Genomic DNA, 26,157 nt, shown 5'->3' with positions numbered 1-26,157 from the left:
CCAGAATAAAAGAAAATTTATGTAAGTAGAATTCTCACAGGATCAAAATTTTGCCAACAATACTGATCTGGTGAGTACAGGCTGTAGTTGGGAATTAGTCAGATGAGAAACTGTTCTGGTTTATGGAATACAAAGCCAAGTGGTGTGTATTAAATAGAAAGACAAGGCTGTGTTTGTAAAATTTGTGCATTTGGGTGAGATCGAGGAGACCGAATGACTGAAACACTGGATTAACAATGGGGAGAGGCTGTAATTGTGTATATGGTCGGAGGCACTGACAGAGGTTTTCCGTAGTTTTGCGAAATTATTTAAGGAGGAAGGCGTGATGGTGCATTTGAATAAGTCACAGACGGTTTCCTTCACGAAACTTGTCTTCGCGAGCTTGTGCTCCATTAGCAGTGACGTCGACGTCGGCTATACGCTAAATCCTAAATTTCTTACCTTATTGCTATTCAGAAGTATGTCAAAAACTAAATGTCTAGGTAAAACTTGGAGTAAAGAGATCGTAAAACAGGGAGGAGGCGAGCCTTTGGAAGAGAAAAAGGGGCCGATTGTCAGGACCAGTGCTAAACACGTAAAACTTCCTCAAAAGAAAGTATTTTTCGCCAAGGGAGTGTATATTTTCATAAAACAGTGTTTATTCAAACTACTATTGGTCAGTGTTTGCTGGTGGCCGATTACAAGTCTAATAAATCACCCCGTATTAGGCTGCCCCAAAAGCAACGCGTCATATTCATGAAACTCATTTTCAATATAGAAAACATATATCTTTCACAATCTTGCAGCATGCTTCAGGTTAAAAATGGGTCGGGAACTTGTCTTATACACTGAAGAGCCAAAGAAGCTGGTACACCTGCAAAATATCGTGTAGGGCCCTCCCGAACACGCAGAAGTACAGCAAACCAACGTGACATGGACTCGACTAAGTCTGAAGTAGTGCTGGAGGGAACTGACACCAAGAAACCTGCACGGCTGTCCGTAAATCCGTAAGTGCACGAGGGGGGTGGAAATCTCTTCTAAACAGCATGTTACAAGGCATCCCAGATATGCTCAATAATGTTCATGTCTGCGAAGTTCGGTGTTTAAACTCAGAATAATGTTCCTGGAGCCACTCTGTAGCAACTCTGGACGTGTGAGCTGTCGCATTGTCCTGCTGGAATTGTCGAAGTATAATGGGTCTCATATAACTCCTACTGCACACGCCCCACACCATTACAGAGCCTCCACCAGCTTGAACAGTCCCCTACTGACATGCAGAGTCCATGGATTCATGAGAGTGTCTCCATACTCGTATACGTCCGACCAGGCAACATGTTTGCAGTCATCAACAGTCCAATGTAGGTGCTGACGGGCCCAGGCGAGGCGTAAAGCTTTGTGTCGTGCAGTTACGAAGGGTACACGAGTGGGCCTTTGCCTCCGAAAGTCTTTATCGAGAATGTTTCATTGAATGGTTCGCACGCTGACGCTTGTTGATGGCACAGCATTGAAATCTGCAGCAACTGGCGAAGGGATTGCACTTCTGTCACATTGAACGATTCTCTTCAGTCGTCGTTGGTCCCGTTCTTGCATTATCTTTTTCCGGTCGCAGTGATGTCGGAGATTTGATGTTTTACCTTATTGCTGAAATTCACGGTACAAAAATGGTTCAAATGGCTCTGAGCATTATGGGACTTAACATCTGAGGTCATCAGTCCCCTAGACACCTAACTAACCTAAGTACATCACACACATCCATGCCCGAGGCAGGATTCGAACCTGCGACCGTAGCAGCAGCGCGGTTGCGGACTGTAGCGCCTACAACCGCTCGACCACACCGCCCGGCAATTCACGATACACTCGCGAAATTGTTGTACGGGGAAATCCCCACTTCATCGCTACCTCGGAATGCTGTGTCCCATCGCTCGTGCGCCGATTATAACACCACGTTCGAACTCACTTAAATCTTGATAACCTGCCATTGTAGTAGTAGTAAGCGATCTAACAACTGCACCAGACACTTGTCTTATATAGGCGTTGTCTACCGTTGCGCCGTCCTCTGCCTGTTTACATATCTCTGTATTTGAATACGCATGCCTGTACCAGTTTCTTCGGCGCTTCAGTGTAATCGAAATAAATGGTTGTAGCTCCGTCATAAGTTGCATTGAGAAGTATGTATTTTTTTTTCTTGATGGTGAGTAGCTCTGGACACCTGTGTCCATTTTCAAACCGTCCTACAAAGGAGATTACAGTTGACTTGACAATTTGATACAAACGAGGCACATATTCGAAACACAATTATAGAAAACTAATATACGTGTAAGGTATACAAATTTGTCATGGTTCTATTTTACAAGGTGCCTTTCTAGCTGTATACCATGCTGCAAGTGTAACAGTTACAGGCGATAGCCCAGTACAGAAACTGCCCCGGTTGCAATCAAAGCGGTATAAGGCTGACTACACCACATAAGACGGACATCAGGGAACTGGATGCGTAGAGACACCATTGGTTACCAGGTAAGAATGAGGCCGATGACAGCGGCGCGCGTCGAAAAGAACTTTCACTTACAGTACGGTATAACTAACAAGGCAACTTGTAAGATAGAACCATGACGAATTTGCGTACCTTGTACGTGTAGTAGTATTCTGTAATTGTATTACGAATATGAGTCTTTTTTTTATAAGAAGGGCTTATTTCAATAGTGGTACACGTCCATTTTTGTTCATTCTGAGATACAGAGTCCTAAAGTTCAATGAGCGCTGAAAAATCTGCAGTTGAGATACCAGAAACATTCAAGCATATGGCTTCTTGTTAGAGATGAACCTTTCTGTTTGTTTGTTTGGACCATTAATGTCAGAAGCATTATTGACAGAAAGGTGGAGGTAATGGACTTGTACAATTATTGAAATAAGCCCTTCATAAAACTGTCATGTCAGCTGTAATCTTTTTTGTAGAATGATTTGAAAATGGATACACGTGTCCGGAACTAGTCACCACCAGTGCACAAAAAATGGATACTTCTCAATGCAACTTATGACGATGCTACAACCATTTATTTCAATTCATAGATCTTTTAACAAAGGCACATATCAGACGTTAAGATGCAGTTGGCCACCCTGAATGTCAACACATTGCACCACCTTTCAGTTGTGGTTCAGAACACATTCCGTAGTTGATCAGGAGTGATGTTGTTAACTGCCTCCAGAATCTAATCATGCATCTGATGCAGAGTACTGATTTGAACCCTGTAGTCGTAGGATTTTATGCAACCTCTATCCCCCGCCCCCAAGAGTGCAAAGGAGAAAGTTCAACTGACTTTGAACCCCACATACGCTGTGTACCTCTACCGATTCACCGTCCAGAGAACGGGCCACTGACGTAACAACGAACAGTCAGACCAAAATGAGGAGTTCCGTCCTTCTGGTGTATAATGGAATTCAGAACTCCATCATACTCGAACTGCGCTTCCAGGAAAAGCTCAAGCACGTCAAGGAAATTGGTGAAAGGTCCCGATTTCAAGTCTAATTCCTGCACACAATTTTAATCTGCAAGGATGTTTCATATCAGCGCACGTTTCGCTGCAGAGCAAAAATTTCATTCTATCTAAATGGTATGTGTTATGATTTGCTCTGCATAAAAGACTGGTCCATAAATCTTTCTCTAGGTCATCGCTAGCTATATGCCCAGTTTCAGTATATTTCTCTCCTATTTTTGCACCTAATGAGGACTACTGTCGGCCCATATCCGATAGTTGTGACTGTTCGCATAACCACATGTGTGACATGTGGCCTCATCTAAGCAGAGGAGATTATCTAACAGGTTTCCATTTTTGAAAAAGTCGGCAAATATTTCCATGCAGTAGGAGTAATCTTCCTCCTTCTACTTTACCTGCATCTCGTACATCGTCTTCTTCGTACTATGGAGCGTGGACTGTTCAACTCACGCCTCAGCCGGCGAGTCGACGAAAGGAAGCGTGTGCCCTCCTCAACGGTCCGGACTAGTTCGACAGATGGTTCTGTTAGTCCGGAATGTTCCTCATTAAACACACGCCCTCTTCGACTGAATTAGTTGACAAGAAGCCTGGTAGCGATTGGTCCTTGTTGGGACAACGCTGACACCTCCGCGAATGTTTTACCACCAAGTTTCCAGGAAGCAATGGCTATTTTTCCTTCTGCGTAGAGCATCTCAAAGGCCTCTGCAAGAACAATTGATTACATTAATGTTTCCATGACAGTGAATATTTATTTTTGGGACTCTCTGTACATCAAGTTTTTTAAATACACTGCTGGCCACCGTAAATGCAACACCCTAAAGGAAGCATCCGAATCAAGTGAAATTTACACCATCGGTTTACACTGATGAGATATGCAACTGATTAGAATTTCAGCGCAGACGCACATCACGCGCGCCTGTGGCGCCACCTCATAGCGCCATTTAAGGCTTGGCGATTTCGACGAGTGTACGTTCGGCACGTGTGTTTACCTTGTGGTTGTTTCACAAGACGATCAGTTATGCCTCGTAGACAACAGCGAACATCTTTTGATCAAGTATCCGAGTTCGACAGAGGAAGGATAGTGGCTTACCGAGATTGTGGATTATCATACAGAGAAATCGCTAGTCGTGTTGGACGAAATCAAACAACTGTAATGCGGATATGTGACCGTTGGATGCAAGAGGGTACGACGGACCGACGTGGTCGATTGCATTCACCTCAGTGCACCACTGCACGTGCTGATAGGCAAATTGTGCGCATGGCAGTGACGGATCGCTCAGTGACATCCCGAACCATAGCAAAGCACATTGCGTCTGTAACGCATCATCCAGTGTCTGCGCGTACCATTCGACGCCGTTTACAGCAGAGTGGTCTGTCCGCAAGACGTCCATTGCTTCGTCTACCATTGACGCAGAACCACAGACGTCTCCGTCGCCAATAGTGTGATGACAGATGGATGTGGACGGCAGAATGGAATGACGTTGTCTTTACTGACGAGGCACGCTTCTGTCTGCAGCACCACGATGGTCGGATTCGAGTGTGGAGACACCTTGGAGAGAGGATGCTGGACAGCTGCATTATGCACCGCCACACTGGTCTTGCACCGGGTATTATGGTATGGGGCGGTATTGGATATTACTCTCGCACGCCTCTAGTACGCATTGCCGGCGCTACATATCCGAGGTGCTGGAGCCAGTTGTCCTCCCTTACCTTCAGGGCTCGGCCACAGCCATATTTCAACAGGATAATGCGCGACCACACGTGGCACGCATTGTCCAAAGGTTCTTCGTCAATAACCAGATTGAAGTGCTTCCCTGGCCGGCTCGCTCTCCGGATCTTTCGCCGATAGAAAACATGTGGTCCATGGTTGCGCAACGAGTGACCCAGATTACATCCCCAGCTGCCACACCAGATGATCTTTGGCAACGTGTGGAAGCTGCTTGGGCTGCTGTACCCCAGGAACACATCCAACGTCTCTTTGACTCAATGCCGAGACGTGTGGCAGCGGTGATCTCCAACAATGGCGGCTACTCTGGCTACTGATTCTGGCAGGAACCACATGCCACAGACGTCTGTAAACGTAATCATTTGATACTTGGTCAACATGTTATCTACAAAATAAATCTTGTTGTGCTACCTCTTGTCTTTCTTGGTGTTGCATTTACGGTGGCCAGCAGTGTATATATGCAACATAATTTCGTTTGTGTTGCGCCCATTTAAAAATGACTACTAGCTGTAAATGGAAAATTCTGCCTTATATAGTGTTCTATGGAAATTCACTCTCGGCAAAACCGTGTAGTACTTAAGAAATTTCAAGTTACATTTGAACCAAACGTAGAAAAGGTAACTCATTTAGTACTAGTTAATCGTTCATGTAAGGTAGTGACAGAGGGAGGAAATCAACAGTGAACCATAAAATTGGACGTATGCATAAAAGGAGAAGAGCATCTATCCAGTTGCAGAAACTGAACATTAAATAGCGAAAGGTGGTGACTTCCAATCGTTCAAGATTCTGTTTCAATTTACTTTACCTATAACGTTTGGACACCAAAGTAAAGTGCAAAGAAAGGACATTTGTCTTAACATCTGCTTATTCGTTTCTCTCATAGTGGTCCCAATTCTCACAATAAATCCTTGTTCAGCCATACAAACTCCTAACAGCTTACCACATGCACTAAACTGAAGCTATCCTGATTTAGACCAAGAAAGCGATTGACAGTTGAGAACAGTCGAGCTTGGAACGGTGCGACATTGCCAGTTCACCGTTACCATCGAACAAAACATGCTGTCAGCTTTCATACTGAATTCATTCACACCATCCTGTGCTAACGTACACTCTTCAAATTTATTTGGAAGACCATAATAGCCTTATAAAATTTCTGTACACCATCGCAGCTAGTCTGAGAAATTTCTTGCATTATCCAAAACGCAGGACAGATAAACAAAAAAATGGTTCAAATGGCTCTGAGGACTATGGGACTTAACATCTGAGGTCATCAGTCCCATAGAACTTAGTACTTAAACCTAACTAACCTAGGGACATCACTCACATCCATGCCCTAGGCAGGATTCGAGCCGGCGACCGTAGCGGGGACACGGTTCTAGACTGAAGCGCCTAGAACCGCTCGGCTACAGCGGCCGGCCGACAGATAAACAAAGACGATTAGTTGGTATTTTCTAGAAAGAATATCGATAGTCATACGTCGGAATAGTACTGACGATATATCGACGACTCCGACAGATTTGTCCGATGTAATGGGCTTCCATAATTTTAATAAATTTTGACAACATAGTCCACGGAGAGCAGCGACCTGATTCTATAATTAAAAATGAACAGTCGAGATCTCAATAATATTTCTTTATTATCCGGTTTCGACTTATCTACAAACCATCTTCAGAATTTTTTGGCTCCCTATAGCTGATGCTGGCGGTTCCGTGCACTAGTCTACGATCGTGGTATCACGAAAAATCTGAGGAGCCGCCAGCACTAGCCATAGCAGGCCAAAAACTTCTGAAGATGGCTTGTAGATAAGCCGAAACCGGTTAATAAAGAAATGTTTTTACGATCACGACTGCTCATTTTTAAATTGCATAATTTCATTTTGTAGGACATGATTCAGAAAAAGGAATATGATGAGACATATTAGAAAATAAAACGGTTCAACGGTTAGCTTAACTTTCATGCCAAAACGTTTGGGAACAGATCCTTCACGTACATGATCACATCAAAAATTGTTCGCACGGAGCATTATCAAACGTATGGGAGCGCCATTGTCCCGTGCTGCGAGCCATGAGCTGGCAAAAATATCCCTTTACTCGTCACTATCTGTAGCTGTCAAATACGCAGTGGATTAGACATATGCAGCAATCTCAATCATATGTAACCAACGCTCTACACTTTAGGAAAGCAGCACCCTAGCGTTGTGAACTGCAATCGTTTTCAGATCGTCAGAATTGTTTTCTCTCCCACAACTGTATTAATATACACTACCAGATCTGAAATATTTGGGCATCTATCAGCGGAGATTAACCTGAGGTGTGTCCAGCCCTTCCCCTTATTACGGGCTTAATTCTGCTGGGCACACTTTGAATGAGGTGTAGGGATTACTGTGGATTAGTGGCTACCCAGTGTTCCTCAAGAGGGGAAGCCAGAGGAGGTAGTCATGTCGGACACTGCGGTCTGGAGCGAAGTTGCCTTTTTAACTCATCCCAAATGGGTACGTTGGGTTTCAGGTGGAGACTCTTGGTAGTTGAGTCTATTTCAGGAATGTCATTGTCCTGAAACCGTTGCCCCATAGATGACAGGGTACCGCGTCATGCTTATACTAACAATCATCGTCTTGGAAATGCTGATCTACTGCACGCAGTACACAGCCCTGTAAGATTTGTTCTTATTCCTTCGCAATTACCGTTATGTTAAGCACAATAGGAGACCACACCCCTACCACAAAAAAGCCCTGATACGTACACTGTGTCTTCCGTAATGCATTGTAACATTCTGCAGTCATTCGCCAAACCCAAACCCTACTGTAGGGTTGCCACAGAGGGTAGCACGATTCATCACTTCAGTCAGTCGACTCCATTCTTCCTCTGTGCAGTGGCTTCGCTGTTTAAACCACCTCAAGGGTCGCTTAGCAGCGACCACAGAAACCTGTGGCTTATGAAGAGCTGCTCAGCCATTGTATCCGACTGTTTTTAAGTTTCCGCTGTTTTCATTTCAGTGGCTAGTATTGTGACTTGGCAAGACAGCCAAGTCACTATGAGATAGCCGAAAGGCACGCGTTTAAGCTCACGCAGGCTGGCGTGAGGTCTGGAACAGTTAAAGGAGCTGAGTCTAGTAAAAAAAGTACGTATCTTCTGGAATACTTAACTTTAATCCATAATTGGTAAACATCGGTCTGACGGTACATGCATCACAAGATAAATAGCAAATGATAATGGCGCCTTGCTAGGTCGTAGCAAATGACGTAGCTGAAGGCTACGCTAACTATCGTCTCGGCAAATGAGAGCGTAATTTGTCAGCGAACCATCGCTAGCAAAGTCGGCTGTACAACTGGGGTCGAGTGCTAGGAAGTGTCTCTAGACGTGCCGTGTGGCGGCGCTCGGTCTGCAATCACTGACAGTGGCGACACGCGGGTCCGACGTATACTAACGGACCGCGGCCGATTTAAAGGCTACCACCTAGCAAGTGTGGTGTCTGGCGGTGACACCACAGCTAGCGTTGCTGCTTCTAGAGATCGGAGTCCCGGGTTGGATTCCCGGCCGGGTGGGGGATTTTCTCCACCTGGGGACTGAGTGGTTGTGTTGTCCTGCTCATTTCATCATCATTCGGGAACGTGGCGAGACTGGATAGTGAAAAAAATTGGGAATTTGTACGGGCCACGATGACGACGCAGTTGAGCGCCCCACAAACCAAATATCATCGTCATCATCATCCTTGTTTTCACGTGATTTTTTACAACTACCCTTCAGAATGCTCTCGACGGACCTCTCCCTGGATACATGATGTCTGACTGGTCTTGGTTTAGATGTAGTTGTTCCTTCGCCTTTCACTTCACAACCACACATCAATAGACGATTTGTGCAGCTTTAAAAAGGTGGCTTTGTTACTTAAGTGACATCCAATGACTACGTTCGAAATCACTGAGCTCTGCTGACGGTACCCATTCTGCTTTACTGCGTTTTTTCTGACAAAAAAATACTCCCCGCCTCCTTTCACAGTAGCGGGTTCACCTTTTGTTACATCTAGTTATCAAATCCGCATTCCTTAAGGGTGTATGTATACGTTCCACCAGATATTACGGGTTAAGATTAATTTACAAGGTAGAAACTAGGTCGTTAAAAGACTTTTTATGTAACTTAAACAATTTCTTAACATAAGTTGTGTGTTACACCACGCAGTACTAATGGGGAGTGGGGAGGAAGGGGGGGGGGGGTTACTTTATGACCACTTTTCGAAAATATTGTAATCTAATCAGTTACCTTAGACTTTAAAATTTGGAAAAAAGTATTTGTTGTTTTTAATGAATTCTTCTATCAGATTCGCTATATGTTTGTGAATTTTTCAGTTAAACTTAATCCATAATTTTAGTCCCTGTAGTAAATATCACGTTCCCCAATGAATGTCATATTCAATATTTGCTGTTCCAGGGCCTGAATTACACTTCATTATATCTTTAGAAAGTATTTGTGAGTTAAGGAGACTAACAATAACGAAATTTGCAATTTTTTTTTTTTTTTGTCGTGGTCAGAAAGTCAAGTATCATTGAAAGAGCGTTGATAAGGCGACGAGCGTGCTAAGATATTTTCAGGGTCTGGACCCTACTTACAAACATCAGTACCTCTTCAAAAAGTATATTATTAATATAATTCAACAACAATTAACGGATTTTGTTTTTTTTTCCCTAAACTTTTCTTAGGCTGGACATAAAGTACCCCCGGTCGGTAACGGACGTTTTGGAAAGTGCCTTGGTATCGCTAGAGTTAATTTTAATAATGGCTTTCTTATAGGACAAATGTAAAGAGTAACAATTTCCATTCAGAATCGTCACACTTTCACTCATTTTGAAGTATAAAAATCACCAATACATCGAAACTATCGATATTGGTAAGGCCGCTTTTTCACCTGTATCGATGTAACAGATGGCTTTCTCGAAAAATCGATATGTGTACCATTTTAACATCTCTACCTGGAGTAGCAGAGCAATATGGTAATGGTGAGCTTAAGGCGAGGTTTACTATCTTTGGCCCGAAAAAAGCATGTTATTTGAGAATTTTTTCTCGGCATGTGTTATATAGATATCAATGTCAAATTTTGCCAAAATGTTTATTGATACTTCCTCTACAAATTGGAATTTTTCGACCGAAAATGTCGAAGAACAAAGGCGGAAGTGCCGTTGGAACGAAACAAAATTTCAATGTAGACCTCCACGCTCGGTATGTCACAGGTCAGCCGACTCGTCTGAAATCAAAATTGGACTGATGTTAGCGAAATACATAAGACTCTTTAGGAGTTGTACCTCTCTTAAGATGTTTGGACCATAGAAAACAAAATGGCGGCCATTTGAAAAAAAGTAGGGGTTTGTTCATCGATTTTTCAGCCAAGTAAAAATATTAATAGTTGATCGGTACAACTGCTAGACAATTTAGTTAGCTTCGTCGGAAACAAAGAATCATGCCAATCGGTTCAGTAGATTTGAAGTTACCATACAGTGCGATAAAAAAATAAGTCATTTCGACAAAAACGCGTTTGAAGTTTTGACCAGATATAAATGCAATATTAAGCAACTTATGTTCAATCTGCTATTCCGAGTCCATAAACTAGTCCTTCCCCTTTCTCATAGAGGGCGTTCTGCTCGATCTGGGCCATCCTGCGCTGCTCCAGAGCCGCTCGTACGGCCGGTGACAAGCGGTTTTCGGCCCCTTGAATCCAGTGGTCGTCCGAATGCTTTTCTAAGTGCGTCGAATAGAGTCCCAGGGTGACGTCCTCCGTTGTCATGGTCTTCAGAATTGCTGAATACCCTTCGTTGAAGCTGCTAACTCCCAGGAAAGTCGCAATCTCCACAGTCTTCGCACCAGAATGCAAAGGCTTGGGGTCTAACTTCCAAACACACGCGTTCATTTAAATTTTGTGTGTTTCCTCCCAAGCACCGGTACAATAACTCGTCCTGCGAAAGAAAAAAAAAAAACAAAAAAACAACTGGTGCTTGAAAAAGGCCGATTTCGGGCAGGAGCATTTTTTTGTTCAACCACGAATAACAAACATTTCCGTTCCGTATTCGAAAAACCGTTTCAGAGGTGGGTTCTAAACACTTTTATGGATCCGAAAATGCAATTTCAAAAAAATCAATTATTTGAACCAAAGGATAGTAAACCTTCCCCAAAAGGTGGAGGTTTGATCGGATCCGTTCCCACGCTGGTTGTCGTTGCGGTAACTGCATGTACGTCTACATTTATACTCCGTAAGCCACCCAACGGTGTGTGGCGGAGGGCACTTTACGTGCCACTGTCATTACCTCCCTTTCCTGTTTCAGTCGCGTATGGTTCGCGGGAAGAACGACTGCCGGAAAGAATCCGTGCGCGCTTGAATCTCTCTAATTTGACATTCATGATCTCCTCCGGAGGTATAAGTAGGGGGAAGCAATATATTCGATTCCTCATCCAGAAACGCACTCTCTCGAAACCTGGACAGCAAACTACATCGCGATGCAGAGCGCCTCTCCTGCAGAGACTGCCACTTGAGTTCGCTAAACATCTCCGTAACGCTATCACGCTTATCAAATAACCCTGTGACGAAACGCGCCGCTATTCTTTGGATCCTCTCCATCTCCTCCGTCAACCCGACCTGGTACGGATCCGAAACTGTTGAGCAATACTCAAGTATAGGTCGAACTAGTGTTTTGTAAGCCACCTCCTTTGTTGATGGACTACATTTTCTAAGGACTCTCCCAATGAATCTCAACCTGGCACCCGCCTTACCAACAGTTAATTTTATATGATCATTCCACTTCAAATCGTTCCGTACGCATACTCCCAGATATTTTACAGAAGTAACTGCTACCATTGTTTGTACCGCTATCATATAATCATACAATAAAGGATCCTTCTTTCTATGTATTCGCAGTACATTACATTTGTCGATGTTAAAGTGCCTATCCGCTGCACATCCTCCTGCACTTCGCTACAATCCTCCAATGCTGCAACCTCTCTGTATACTACAGAATCATCCGCGAAAAGCCGCATGGAACTTCCGACACTATCTACTAGGTTATTTATATATATTGTGAAAAGCAATAGTCCCATAACACTCCCGTGTGGCACGCCAGAGGTTACTTTAACGTCTGTAGACGTCTCTCCATTGAGAAAAACATGGTGTGTTCTGTTTGCTAAAACTCTTCAATCCAGCCACACAGCTGGTCTGATATTCCGTAGGCTCTTACTTTGTTTATCAGGTGACAGTGCGGAACTGTATCGACCGCCTTCCGCAAGTCAAGGAAAATGGCATCTACCTGGGAGCCTGTGTCTAATATTTTCTGGGTCTCATGAACAAATAAAGCGAGCTGGGTCTCACACTATCGCTGTTTCCGGAATCCATGATGATTACTACAGAGTAGATTCTCGGTTTCCAGAAATGACATGATACGTGAGCAAAAACATGTTCTAAAATTCTACAACAGATCGATGTCAGAGATATAGATCTATAGTTTTGCACATCTGCTCGAAGACCCTTCTTGAAGACTGGGACTACCTGTGCTTTTTTCCAATCATTTGGAACTCTCCGTTCCTCTAGAGACTTGTGGTACACGGCAGTTAGAAGGGGGACAAGTTCTTTCGCGTACTCTGTGTAGAATCGAAATGGTATCCCGTCAGGAATAGTGGACTTTCCTCTGTTGAGTGATTCGGTTTCAAAAAGCAGCTGTCAGTCAGGATATTGCTGTTGTGGTACACTTGAAGCGGAGCGTGAGCGGTCGCACTGTGGGCTGTGCTGTGCTGTGTTGCAGGACGAGCTGTCGGACAGCCAGCAGGTGATCCTGCGCAGCGTCAGCCTGCGAGCCACCGGGGTCTACCGCTGCGAGGTGTCGGCCGAGGCGCCCTCCTTCACCTCGGTGCACGGCGAGGGTCACATGCAGGTCGTCTGTGAGTACCAGCACACGCTCTGACATACACACACTTACCATGCAGAGCGGAAACGCTCTCCTCAGTTCTGTACTTTTAGTTACTTAAAGACCATGTTGAATTGTTTTCGTTGGTTGGTTGGTTTGTGGGATTGAAGGGACCGGACTACTAGAGCCATCGGTCCCAATTGTTTTGGTGATCTGGTGTTACAGAGTCATTTAGAAAAACAAATGGACTGATAATATCGCAACTGATGAAGTCTTTAAAAGAGCACAAGGGGAGTTTATGGAACAGTGAATGGTCAGCTTGGCGAACTGCCGTCCTAAGGGCCCGGATTCGATTCCCGGTTGGATCGGGGATTTTCTCCGCTCAGGGACTGGGTGTTGTGTTGCCGTCATCATCTTTTCATCCCGCACAGGTCGCCCAATGTGGCGTCGAAAGTAATAACACCTACATAATAACACCTACACCAAGGCGGCCGGACCTGCCCCGTAAGGGGCCTCCCAGCCAATGACGCCAAACGCTCATTTCCATTTTCATTGTAAAAGGACGGGTTAAGATTAACGGTCACTTACTCAACCATGAGAGGCTCCTATACCCAACAATAGAGAGATGTGAACGGTAAACGAAGTAGAGGAATAAGAAGATTAAAGTACACACTGAAGATTAAATTATAAAAGATATCGATTTTAACTTCTACAAATACGTGAGGATGGAGATCTAGTGCCAACCAGGCTGCTGCAAACCAATCCTAATACTAACGATGCACTAACGGAGGACGACTTGCACCCTACCTCTCGAGTGACCGAAAATCGCTTACCTCACGGGAAGAATTATTTCCCATAGCCAACGGACGAAGCATAAATAACAAAATTCAAAATGGACCAACATTTATTTGGTTATAAAAACTGGCGAGTTTAAGTTCTAGGCCAATGTTTAGACCATAAAACCGGCTAATTAACTAGACAGGTAAAGAAGTTATACCATACTCTTGGTAAAGTTAAGACTGAAACAACGAGATGAATCACAGCAATCAATGAAGATCTGAAAGATGAACGGACAGCAGAATTTAAACGAAGAGGGGCATTCAATAAGTAATGCACTCCGTCTTCAGGCCACAAGTGGCTCATCGGGACCTTCCGACCGCCGTGTCACCCTCAGCTGAGGATGCGGATAGGAGGGGAGTGTGGTCTACACACCGCTCTCCCAGTCGTCATGATGGTTTTCTGTCACCGGAGCCGCTACTATTCGGTCGAGTAGCTCCTCAATTGGCATCACGAGGCTGAGTGCACCCCGAAAAATAACAACAGCGCAGACGGCCCGTATGGTCACCCATCCAAGAGTCGACCAGGTCCAACAGCGCTTAACTTCGGTGCTCTGACGGGAACCGGTGCATCCATTACAATAAGTAAAATAATACAGTTTTTCACGCCCAATTTCGGCTGAAAAAATGCGGAATTTGTTGGGAAGACCGTGGAATATTCCCGGTTCAGCCCTTACAGCTTCATGAAGTTCCAATACGTAGCAGCCTGGCGCAGTTACCTATGTGTGACTCGTGCAATATTTGAAGTGCAGGTATTCTCATTCGAAATGATCGATGATGAGAATCATATATTTCGGTGCACAACTGAACGTCTCTTTTGGCAGTGCTGACACACTCGTCTGCCAGTTGGCGTACTTAAAGGTCTGGCCGCCTAGCCGCAGATCATCAACAGCATCGAAGGATCATCTGTGCGGAATTACTTGCACGTTATGAGGGTGGTTGTATTTTTTGTCGAACATAGGTTCATCACTCCGAAACAGAAACAAAACAGCAATCCATGGAGTGCCGTCACACCAACCCTCCACCGATGAAAAAGTTCAAAGCCGCAGTCTGAGCTGGTAAAGTGATGGCGGCGGTCTTGTGGGACTCTGAAGTGGTTATTCTGAACGATGTCTCCCGTCATGGTGCACGACTAACTCTGAAATTTATTGTGCTGCTCTCAGGAAATTGAAGAATCGACTTCAGCTCCTATGTCAATACAAAAATTTAAACGAATATCGTCTCCTTCATGATGGTATAAGGCCTCACACAAGTCTGCGCATCCGAGAACAGTTCACAAAATTTCGTTGGACTGTTCTCCCTCATCCGCCATAGAGCCCGGATCTCTTTTCTCCCGACCGGTATGTGTTTGGTCCAATGAAAGAGGCAGTCCGAGATTATGATGGGGAGGTTACTAATGCTGCAAGACGTTGGCTCCGACATCGACCAGTAGAACGGCACCGTGCTCTCACAAGGGCCCTCCCAGTAAGATGGCGTAAAACTGTCGCACTGAACGGAGATTACGTTAAAAAGTAAGCCAAAAGAGTCGGGAATAATGTGGTGTATTTCAATCCTGAATGAAACTAACTTGCTTTCAGAAGAAAAATGTGTTGCATTACTTACTGAACACTCCTCGTACGAGGCAGAGAAAACAATAACATCAGACTGACGACTGAATAGTTGAGCACCCAAAAAAGGAAACCAAGAAGAGTGTAGGAAAACAAGCCTATTGTGAGAGAGTGAATTAAATTTGGACACAAAGGTTAAAAGTAAATTCTGAAATGCATTTTTTGTACATATAGGAGGCTCAAAATATGAATAAGTTAATAGACATATAAATTTCATCATGCAGATTTCTATGCTGCGGTATAAAATATGTAAGACAGGAGTTAAAGAACAGAGAATGGTCGTCGAACAGTACGTATTATCGGAAAGCTATTACTTGCCACACATATGAAGGAAGGAAATAAAGCGGGCAGGAAAACAGGCGACAAATTTTTACTACGGTTATTTGCAGTCACTAATCCCATTTGCACTTCATTATGAGTACCGGGCCGCGCGGTCTCGGGCATCTTGCCACGGCCCGCGCGGCTCCCCCTCGTCGGAGGCTCGAATCCTCCCTCGGGCATGTTTGTGTGTGTTGCCCTTAGCGTAAGTTAGTTTAACTTGTATTAAGTAGCGGGTAAGCCTAGGGACCGATGACCTCAGCAGTTGGGTCCCATGGGAACATACCACCACCCTATGAGTACCGGCTCTGACGTTAGCGAAATTCAGACCACTTTTAACCACTGATCAACACAAAATGTATCTTTTTGTAAGCTTCTATTTAAAGCATGTACGAGTATGCGTCACACTTAAAAGGCGCTCATACAAACTAGCGCATTTGTCTTGCCAGCCGACAGAACTTAATATTATTGTTCCAGGTCTTTGTAGTTGTCTGCATTTCTTTCTTCTATTTTTACTGGATTTGATGTCCACCAACTGAAGAGAGCCTCATTGGTTTCAGATTGAGGTATGAAGAGCTCTACTTTCAACGGACACAACTGTCTTAATTTCATCTACAATATGGCCTGTTGTTAGAATCGAATTTACGACCACATTTTAGTTCAGCCACGACTACACCAACGTGCAGTTGCATCCCCGCCCTCTGCTCCCTTCCACCACCATCCACCCTGAACTTCTATAGACTTTCTCGTTACAGATTTTTTCATTCGTTTTTATTGCTTTCTTACGTATCTAGTAAGGAGTGAACAATAAAAAACTAATACTGACTTTTTTTTTTGTCATCAGTCTACTGACTGGTTTGATGTTTGATGCGGCCCGCCATGAATTCCTCTCCTGTGCTAACCTCTTCATCTCAGAGTAGCACTTGCAACCTACGTCCTCAATTATTTGCTTGACGTATTCCAATCTCTGTCTTCCTCTACAGTTTTTGCCCTCTACAGCTCCCTCTAGTACCATGGAAGTCATTCCCTCATGTCTTAGCAGATGACCTACCATCCTGTCCCTTCTCCTTATGAGTGTTTTCCACATATTCCTTTCCTCTTCGATTCTGCGTAAAACCTCCTCATTCCTTACCTTATCAGTCCACCTAATTTTCAACATTCGTCTATAGCACCACATCTCAAATGCTTCGATTCTCTTCTGTTCCGGTTTTCCCACGGTCCATGTTTCACTACCATACAATGCTGTACTCCAGACGTACGTCCTCAGAAATTTCTTCCTCAAATTAAGGCCGGTATTTGATATTAGTAGACTTCTCTTGGCCAGAAATGCCTTTTTTGCCATAGCGAGTCTGCTTTTGATGTCCTCCTTGCTCCGTCCATCATTGGTTATTTTACTGCCTAGGTAGCAGAATTCCTTAACTTCATTCACTTCGTGACCATCAATCCTGATGTTAAGTTTCTCGCTGTTCTCTTTTCTACTACTTCTCATTACCTTCGTCTTTCTCCGGTTTACTCTCAAACCATACTGTGTACTCGTAACAGCGATATAAAAATAAAGGAAAAAATAAAGAAAATATTATTTTGTATGATATTCAGTGTTGAGGAGCAGTTTAAAAATACCCGAGGCCGTTTCTGCATTTTATTGTATAGCTATGTGTGTACTCTATGATCGGATAGTATCAATAATCTGCGCGACTAGTATAACTTTTCTTGTTGTTAGAACAGTATGTAGTGTACGTACCGTTATCATTTCTAGACAGGGGATCTGCTGTGGATACAAAATATCTGGACAAATGTAAACGAGTTCCGAATATCTCGTTATGCCCGGTTTGTTGACTCCACCATGAAATTTTTTGTTCATTAAGTCGCGGTAAATGCTTCTGTACAGCATGTTCCAACTTACAACGAGTACGCTGTGGTGCATAGTAGCGTTTTGTTTCATGTGCTTCACAAAATGTAAGAGTATCAGCATTTCGCAAAATTTCGCTTGCCACAGAGGCACTTTAAACAACTACCTGGTGCGACGGTGGATCAAAAAGCAATGCCTCCTGTGTCATAAAAATTAAAAAATAAATATATAAACGCACTAGAACGAGTCATATCCTAAACTGTCGCCTACACAACACTACCGTTCAACTAAACCAGGTTTTGGAAGGTATGACGTCAGCAATTGTATGGTTTACCAAATTACGCAATAAACTCTATAAACGCTTAGAAGCTGAAATATGAATTTTCTTATTGATGATTAGTTTTGAGCCCTTAGTGGAACAGTGTTTACTTAACACTTGCTTTGTTTAACCTTCAGATATATAGGGGGTGGAAGGACTGACCCAGTAAAATGAACATTTCAGTTCCAATGTGTTTATTAACTACCAAAAACAATCTCACATAAAAATTGACAGACGCCACTCAGGCAAGATTATTTTCGAAAGACTCATTACAGAACATCATAAGCGAGTTAATAAATCATTAGCCAACGATCTCCCATAAACAGTGAGAAACGCCACACAGACAAAATATTTAAGAAACTCTCTTATTGCATATAATCATTAATAAACTAATAAGCCATTAGCAACGATCTCATATAAATATTGACAGAAGCCACTATGGCTGAATTTGACCCTAACTTTAACGAAACAACTCTAGTTAAGACACTTTACTTAAGACTCCTTCAATTCCAATACTTCAACATTATATATAAAATAATAGTGGACACACAGCCTCAGTTTTAACACAAATACTTATAACATATTTATTAAAACGTAACTTGGGCAATCTTGCAAATAACTAGACTAGAGAACCTTGCAGAGCGAACCACGAAATTATTCAAATGCCCATTGGCTTGTAAGATGGGCTTTTAGGGCATAGAAAATTACAACTTTGTACAATCATAAATGTGTAATAACAGAAGTAAGGCCCAAGCTTGTAAGACCGAAGTTTAACCACGAACGGTGGACCCGACTGAGGGAAGTAACACTTGACTCCGAAGCAAGACGTGGATGCGCCTACAACCCCACGTCGAGTAGGTCACCGAAATGTGAACCCAGCAAACGCTACCGAAGAGGAACACACGAGCTCAGGCGAAGTCCACCTCCCGTAAGCCGAACTTGTAATCTAAACGGAAGCTCTGCGCTTCAGTTGCTCGCTGCCTCAGCTCACTGAAACATAGACCACACTCGACAACAGGAGGCAAACAAACTTCTCTTGACTTTAACATTCAAGATTTGCCAGTAAATTAACACTATAAAATCAATGCTCAACAACACTAATTTCACTCGCAAGTCCTTTCTTAAACTGAAACAGTACCTGATAGACAAACGCTAAGAGTGGGAAATGAACTGGGTCACGAGAACCGACACTCACTAGAACTTAATGACTCACAAAAAAATGGCTCTGAGCACTATGCGACTTAACTTCTGAGGTCATCAGTCGCCTAGAACTTAGAACTAATTAAACCTAACTAACCTAAGGACATCACACACATCCATGGCCGAGGCAGGATTCGAACCTGCGACCGTAGCGTTCACGCGGTTCCAGACTGAAGCACCTTTAACCGGACGGCCACACCGGCCGGCCAATGACTCACATATTGGCCAGTAAAGCTCAACACGGTAACCTTTAGAAATAAAAACTCAGATTGCCCGCAGAGGATATCTTGACACGGATTAACCAATATCGTAAGCACATTAAACACTTGCTTACAATAGCTAATGAACTAACATTCTGCAAATACATCAATATTATGCAGAAGCAGAGCACACGCTTAGTAAGATGCATCAAATGAAATGGAGCACCCATAACATCACGCGTCCGGCAACATCTTACTATACCAAGAGCGAGCATAATCACATTTAACTAAGCGCCTTTAGTAATTAGAGTACTTAACTGGTTGTCTTGATGCTGGGGCGATTTTGCGAAGATGTCAGACCATCACTTCGCAAGACCTTAAGCGCGTGTCCCTCCAAGGAAGCGGGAACATCCACAGTTCACGAGGTTGCCGGAGAATCCATAGCCCTGGCCAACTCCCGCCTCCTCCAGTACAACCGCGTGATAACCGCAGCCCGGCCTCAGGCACGCCGTCTTCGCTTCTGCCCGCCAGCCAATCGCCGACACGTGCACCGCCGCCTTCCGTTCTCAGAGCGTTGTTTTCTTACTCGCGGTCGGCACTCGCTTATATCTCGAGCCAGCCCAAGTCTCCAAGACAAACCTCTGTTCTAGGAAATCGATCGTACTCGTGTCAGAGATACTACTGGCGCCGGCCCGCCACGGCTCACTTACCTCGTTACTCAATCCTGCATTAAGCCATCCATTACGGCAGCCGTATGCTTGCTCGTTTTAATTAAACACATGTATAGCAGTGGAGGATTGAATCTCATTCTCGTAACAATGAGGTTCACTCCTGCACTACTGTACATGTGACTAACTAAAACGAACAAGCATATGCCTACTGTAATGAATAGTATTGCACATTTTAATGGATGATATCGTAATGAGCTAAGGGTTCGAAACAAGTCATGAGGACAGAAAATTAATATTGCAACTTCGACGGTTTACTGCAATTTATTGCATAATTTGGTACTCCTGTTCTTGAAAGGTGAACCTCATTTTTAAGTGAATGACATTCAGTCCTCCACTGCTGTACATGCTTATAACTACGAGCAAAACGAACAAGCTCATTGCAGCCGTAATATGATTTGATAATACGCTAAGGGCTCGATACTATCATCAATAACAAAAATTCATATTTCAACTTCGACGTGTTTTTGCAATTTATTGCCTCATGCCTTTGAACGCATTTGCAGCATCGTTGAATACAAGCATGAAAACGAGTTTGGAAATGTTCAGGGTCTTGCTTCTTGACCCATGATTTTAAAAACTCAGTTTTTCTTGATAAGTGGGAACTTCAACTCCTCGAATCATCTCATCAGCACGTCTCCGATTGGCGATTGTCGGCCGGCCGCTGCGTTGTTTATCTGCAGTATCCGCTTTTCCGTTACCAAACGCCTTAACTCAACGCTCTTCAATACCGATGTCAGTTACAGCGTCGATAGGCACTTTTTTCATGGGTTAAGGAGCAAACTGGTTTTCATCCCTGAGTTGAATGATGGGGTAAATGTGAACAAATTTATGGCGATTATGTTGAACGGTAACGTTGGTATAGAGGATAGTTCAGGTTACGTTCTTTACTAATTCTGCTGTTATATCAAAACGTTATGGGATTTCTGAGTCGCTGCTCTGTAGTTGATATTTCTGTGTGACACTACTGGAGTAACAACATAATCTGATTCTGTGTATGAATTGTTATCACTTTTCTCGATTTTTGTTTTTGTTCTTATTCTCCCGAATGAAAACATTGTGCCGGTCGCGGTGGCCGAGAGGTTGAAGGCGCTGCAGTCCGGAACCACGCGGCTGCTACGGTCGCAGGTTCGAATCCTGCCTCGGGCATGGATGTGTGTGATGTCCTTAGGTTAGTTAGGTTTAAGTAGTCTAAATTCTAGGGGACTGATGACCTCAGCAGTTAAGTCCCATAGTGCTCAGAGCCATTTGAACCTTCAGTCTTGGCTTTCGTCCCATTTAAAGCCAATATCTACAAGTCCAACCAATTTCTTTGATATGCCAAATTCTGTCACGGTTTTAATCGGACACGGTCTATGTATACTATCGTAAGCCTTCTTGCAGTCAGCGAAGAGGAGATGCAATTCTTGGTAGTTTTCGTACATTTTCTCATGAACTGTTGCAAGAGAAATATCTCGTCCTTGGTTGAGCGTCCATTTTAGAAACCTCGTTGATATTCTCCACTTTTTTCTGTTATCAGAAATTTGACCCTTTCTGGTGGACAGCTGTACAAGATCTTGCAGCGAATGTCTAGCAGTACTTTGCTCTTACAGTTGTCACATACTGATTTATCTTCGGTTTTATGTATGGGGCATATCACAGCTACCTTCCATTCCTCTCGCAATGCCTGCTTTGTCCACATTTGGTCTGTTAAAAATTGTTCAAATGGCTCCGAGCACTATAGAACTTAACTTCTGTGGTCATCAGTCCCCTAGAACTTAGAACTACTTAAACCTAACTAACCTAAGGACATCACACACATCCATGCCCGAGGCAGGATTCGAACCTGTGACAGTAGCGGTTACGCGGCTCCAGACTGAAGCGCCTAGAACCACACGGCCACACCGGCCGGCTTGCTCAGTTACCTTGTAGATTTTGGAGCAGGTGGCTTCGTCTCCAGCCTTGATAAGTTCAGCGGAAATTCCATCCGCTTATGGACTTTTACCGTTCTTATGGTTTCTAACCTGTTTCTGTATCTCCTCGATGATTGGTGGAGGTTATTCATATTCCACCGTTACTGTGTAATTGACTTGGTTCATTGCAATTTAAGAGTCCTCCGAAGCATTCCTTCCATATTTTTCCAATCCTTCGATCTTCCGTTAGCACTCTTTCATCTGCATCCGTTATGATTTGGTGGTTTCTTACTATATAGATCTTTGCACCTATTTCTACTAAAGTCTTCCTGTGCTTCGTCGATGATGTTTTTTTACAAATCTTCACTCGGCTTTACTTATTGTACTCTATTTTACGCCGTCGTATTCCTTAGAACACTGATTTTTCTTCTTCCTGCGTGTTGTTTTGTACCGATGACTCTCTCTACTTGGTTCCTCTCATATTCCGTGAAACTACCCCCACTTTCCCTTAATTCACTTTGGAATTATTTCTTGGGCTGTTTCTTTAGTTGCATCTGAAATTACCCTCCAATTGGGGTCTACCACGGTGTTTCATCATCCAATATTTCAAAACAATTGATGAGTTTTATCCTGAAATGCCTCTTATCTTTGTTCAAGATTTCCAGTTTATACTCACTGATTTACGGCATTTCTTTACATTTTCTGGGTCTCCCGATTGCCTTCATCATTACTCTGATAAGGTAGCCGGAGTGGCACAGTGATTAGGGCATCTGCCTAATAAGTGTATTCGAATCCTGGCCTTGGTACAAATTTTCATTCGTCACTTCAGTTTGTATATATACGTCATAAACACCTGAGATTTGAAAAGGTCTCTGGAACGATACAATTTAATCTGATTAAAGCATCTATGCCTGAGTTTCAGACAGGATCCTCCTTTTCGTTCCAGGCTGAGGTGCTATGCCAATACAGTTCGAGAACCTCTGCAATGCTTTTCGAGTTCAGGGGGAATACCAAGAGGGTCTGAAGTTTGAATGGGAGGTTTCATTGAGGAGGGAGTTGTGCTAGGGTAGTGCGTGGAGTTGTGCAAAGCCACTGTGCCAGGGTGACATGTGACATAGTGCTAAGAGGATCTACCTAGTGAGCAGGAGACCGAAGTACAAATACCGACCTTGGTACAAATTTTCATTGGAATTTCAGTCTGCCTGTAGACATCAGTTACTTTTAATTTCGTGTTTACATACAAATATTTTATGTATCATTTATTGACATTGAAGCAAACTTTTGAGGGGGAGCAGCTGCAGTGGCAAACAAAGATAAAAATGCGTAATACCGAGTTTTGAGAAAATTGGCTGTAGCGGGGGTATGGGAGAAACCGATAAACCAGCCACACGAAGGAATGACTAGAGAACGGCACAAAGCTAAACCACAATTTATACATCATATTTTTAATCTTTAAATAGTTAACAATACAGGGTGTTTATAAATGAATATCGAGGATTTCACGCTTTATAATATTTATTACATTAAACTTGCAGTTGTAAATGATATGTCAAATGAGAGAGCAACTCAAACAGTTGTGTTTGGCACCAGTGAGCATGCGCAGCGCGCAATGTTTCTGCCACAATCCGCTAGACAGCGGTAGTAGCGAAAATGGCGACCAGTGAACAGAAAGCGTTTGGTGTTTTGCAGTTTGCAAAGACTGAATCTGTTTTACTGCGCAACGTGCATTCCGGATGAAGTTCGATTGTGATTCTCCAAGTGATAATAACATTCGTAGATGGTGTCATCAATCTGAAGGTACCGGCTGCCTTTGTAAAGGGAAGAGCACAGGATGACCAAGAGTTAGTGAAGAGACTGTTGAGGGAGTGAGAGAGTCGTCCACTCATAGCCCAAAGAAATCAGTCTGGAAGGCTAGTCGTGAATTACAAGTTCCCGTGTCGACTGTTTGGAAAGTTTTAAGAAAACGCGTACAACTGTGTCCTTACCGTTTACAGTTACTAGAGGCTCTAAAGCCGGCAGACCATGGATTACCTGCCAACTTTGCAAGCGAAATGTAGTTTCATGACGATAAAGATTTTGTGGATCGTGTTGTCTTCAGTGATGAATCGACCTTTCACCTTAGTGGACATGTGAACACTCACAACGTGCGCACCTTGGGCTCAGAAAATCCCCACAAGGTGGTACAAATGCAACGAGATTCCCCTGAAGTGATTGTTTTCTGTGCCATATCCCGGTAGAAAGTTTATGGGCGTTTCTTTTTTGGTGAACCTACTGTAACTGGCACTTATTACCTTGATACACTTGAGCAATGGCTCTCCCCTCAGTTGGAAGATGAGCTGGAGAACTTCATTTTCTAGCAAGATGGTGCGCCATCTCTCTGGCATAGCGAAGTACGCGATTGGTTGAACTTCACTGTACCCAAGCGCTGGATACGCCACAAGGGGCCCAATGACAGGGTTTGCTTTGCATGGCCCCACGTTCACCCGACCTAACGCCATGCGATTTTTTCCTTTGGGGCTTCATCAAGGATCGTGTGTACGTGCCTCCGCTACCAGCATACCCTCCTGAATTAAGAAACTGGATTGAAGCATCTGTTGCTACAATCACTGAACACACACCTGTCAACATTTGGGAGGAACTCGGCTATAGACTTGATGTGTGCCGTGTGACAAATGGTGCTCACATTGAACATTTATAAGGTTCTTGCTGAAACTGTTTGAGTTGCTCTTTCATTGGTTCAAATGGCTCTGAGCACTATGGTACTCTGTGGTCATCAGCCCCTAGAACTTAGAACTACTTAAACCTAACTAACCTAAGGACAACACACACATCCATGCCCGAGGCAGGATTCGAACCTGCGATGCTCTTTCACTTGACGTCTCATTTATAACTGTAAGTTTAATATAATAAATATTACAAAGCGTTAAAACGCCGATTTTATTTATAAACACCCTATATAATGCGTCTTCCAAGAAGTTATATACACTATGTGATCAAAAATATCCGGACAACCCCAAAAACATATCTTTTTCATAGTAGATGCATTGTGCTGCTACCTACTGCCAGGTACTCAATATCAGTGTCCTCAGTAGTCATTATACATCGTGAAAGAGCAGAATGGGGCACTCTGTGGAACTCATGGACTTCGAACGTGGTGAGGTGATTGGGCGTCACTTGTGTCATACATCTGTACGCGAGATTTACACACTCCTAAACATCCCTAGCTGCACTGTTTTCGATGTGATATTGAAGTGGAAACGTGAAGGGACACGAGCAGCACAAAAGCGTGCAGGCCAACTTCGTTTGTTGACCGACAGAGACCGCAGACATTTGAAGAGGGTTGTAGTGAGTAATATGCAGACGTCTATCCAGACCATCACACAGGAATTCCAGACTGCATCAGGATCCACTGCAAGTACTATGACAGTTAGGTGAGAGGTGAGAAAACTTGGATTTCATGGTCGAGCGGCTGCTCATAAGCCACACATCACACTGGTAATGGCCAAACGATGCTTCGCTTGGTGTAAGAAGCGTAAAATTTGCATGACTGAACAGTGGAAAAACGTTGTGTGGAGTGACGAATCACTGTACACGATGTGGCGGTCAGGTGGCAGGGTGTGAATATGGTGAATACCCGGTGAACTTCATCTGCCAGCATGTTTAGTGCAACAGTAAAGTTCGGAAGCGATGGTGTTATGGTGTGGTAGTGTTTTTCATGGTGGGGTCTTGCACCCTTTGTTGTTTTGCGTGGCACTATCACAGCATAGGCCTACATTGATGTTTTAAGCACCTTCTTGCTTCTCAATGTTAAAGAGTAATTTAGGGATGGCGATTGCATCTTTCAAGACGATCATAATGCACGGCCTGGGGCGGATTGGTTCCACGACAATAAAATCCCTGCAATGCACTGGCCTGCACAGAGTCCTGACCTGAATCCTATAGAACACTTTTGGTATGTTTTGGAACGCGACTTCGTGCCAGGCCTCAGCGACCGACATCGATACTTCTCCTCAATGCAGCACTCTGTGAAGAATGGACTGCCATTCCCCAAAGAAACCTTCGAGCACCTGACTTGAACATACACCCGCGAGAGTGGAAGCTGTCATCAAGGCTACGGGTGGGCCAACACCATACTG

At 43.7% G+C, this 26,157-nt stretch overlaps 1 protein-coding gene across 1 annotated transcript in view; it reads left to right on the top strand.

The window, feature by feature from the left end:
• The window catches only part of LOC126474776 (uncharacterized), a 157,371-nt gene that overhangs the window by 23,320 nt on the left and 107,894 nt on the right, over positions 1-26,157 (top strand). The window contains exon 3 of the mRNA XM_050102252.1: positions 12,971-13,106. Within this exon, the coding sequence (XP_049958209.1) occupies positions 12,971-13,106 (136 nt within the window). The remainder of the gene's footprint in view (positions 1-12,970; positions 13,107-26,157) is intronic.

Source organism: Schistocerca serialis, chromosome 4 (genome assembly GCF_023864345.2).
Source record: "Schistocerca serialis cubense isolate TAMUIC-IGC-003099 chromosome 4, iqSchSeri2.2, whole genome shotgun sequence".
Lineage (NCBI taxonomy): Eukaryota > Metazoa > Arthropoda > Insecta > Orthoptera > Acrididae > Schistocerca > Schistocerca serialis.
The sequence above is the reverse complement of the archived record's forward strand: the minus strand, read 5'-3'. Positions and strand labels throughout refer to the sequence as shown.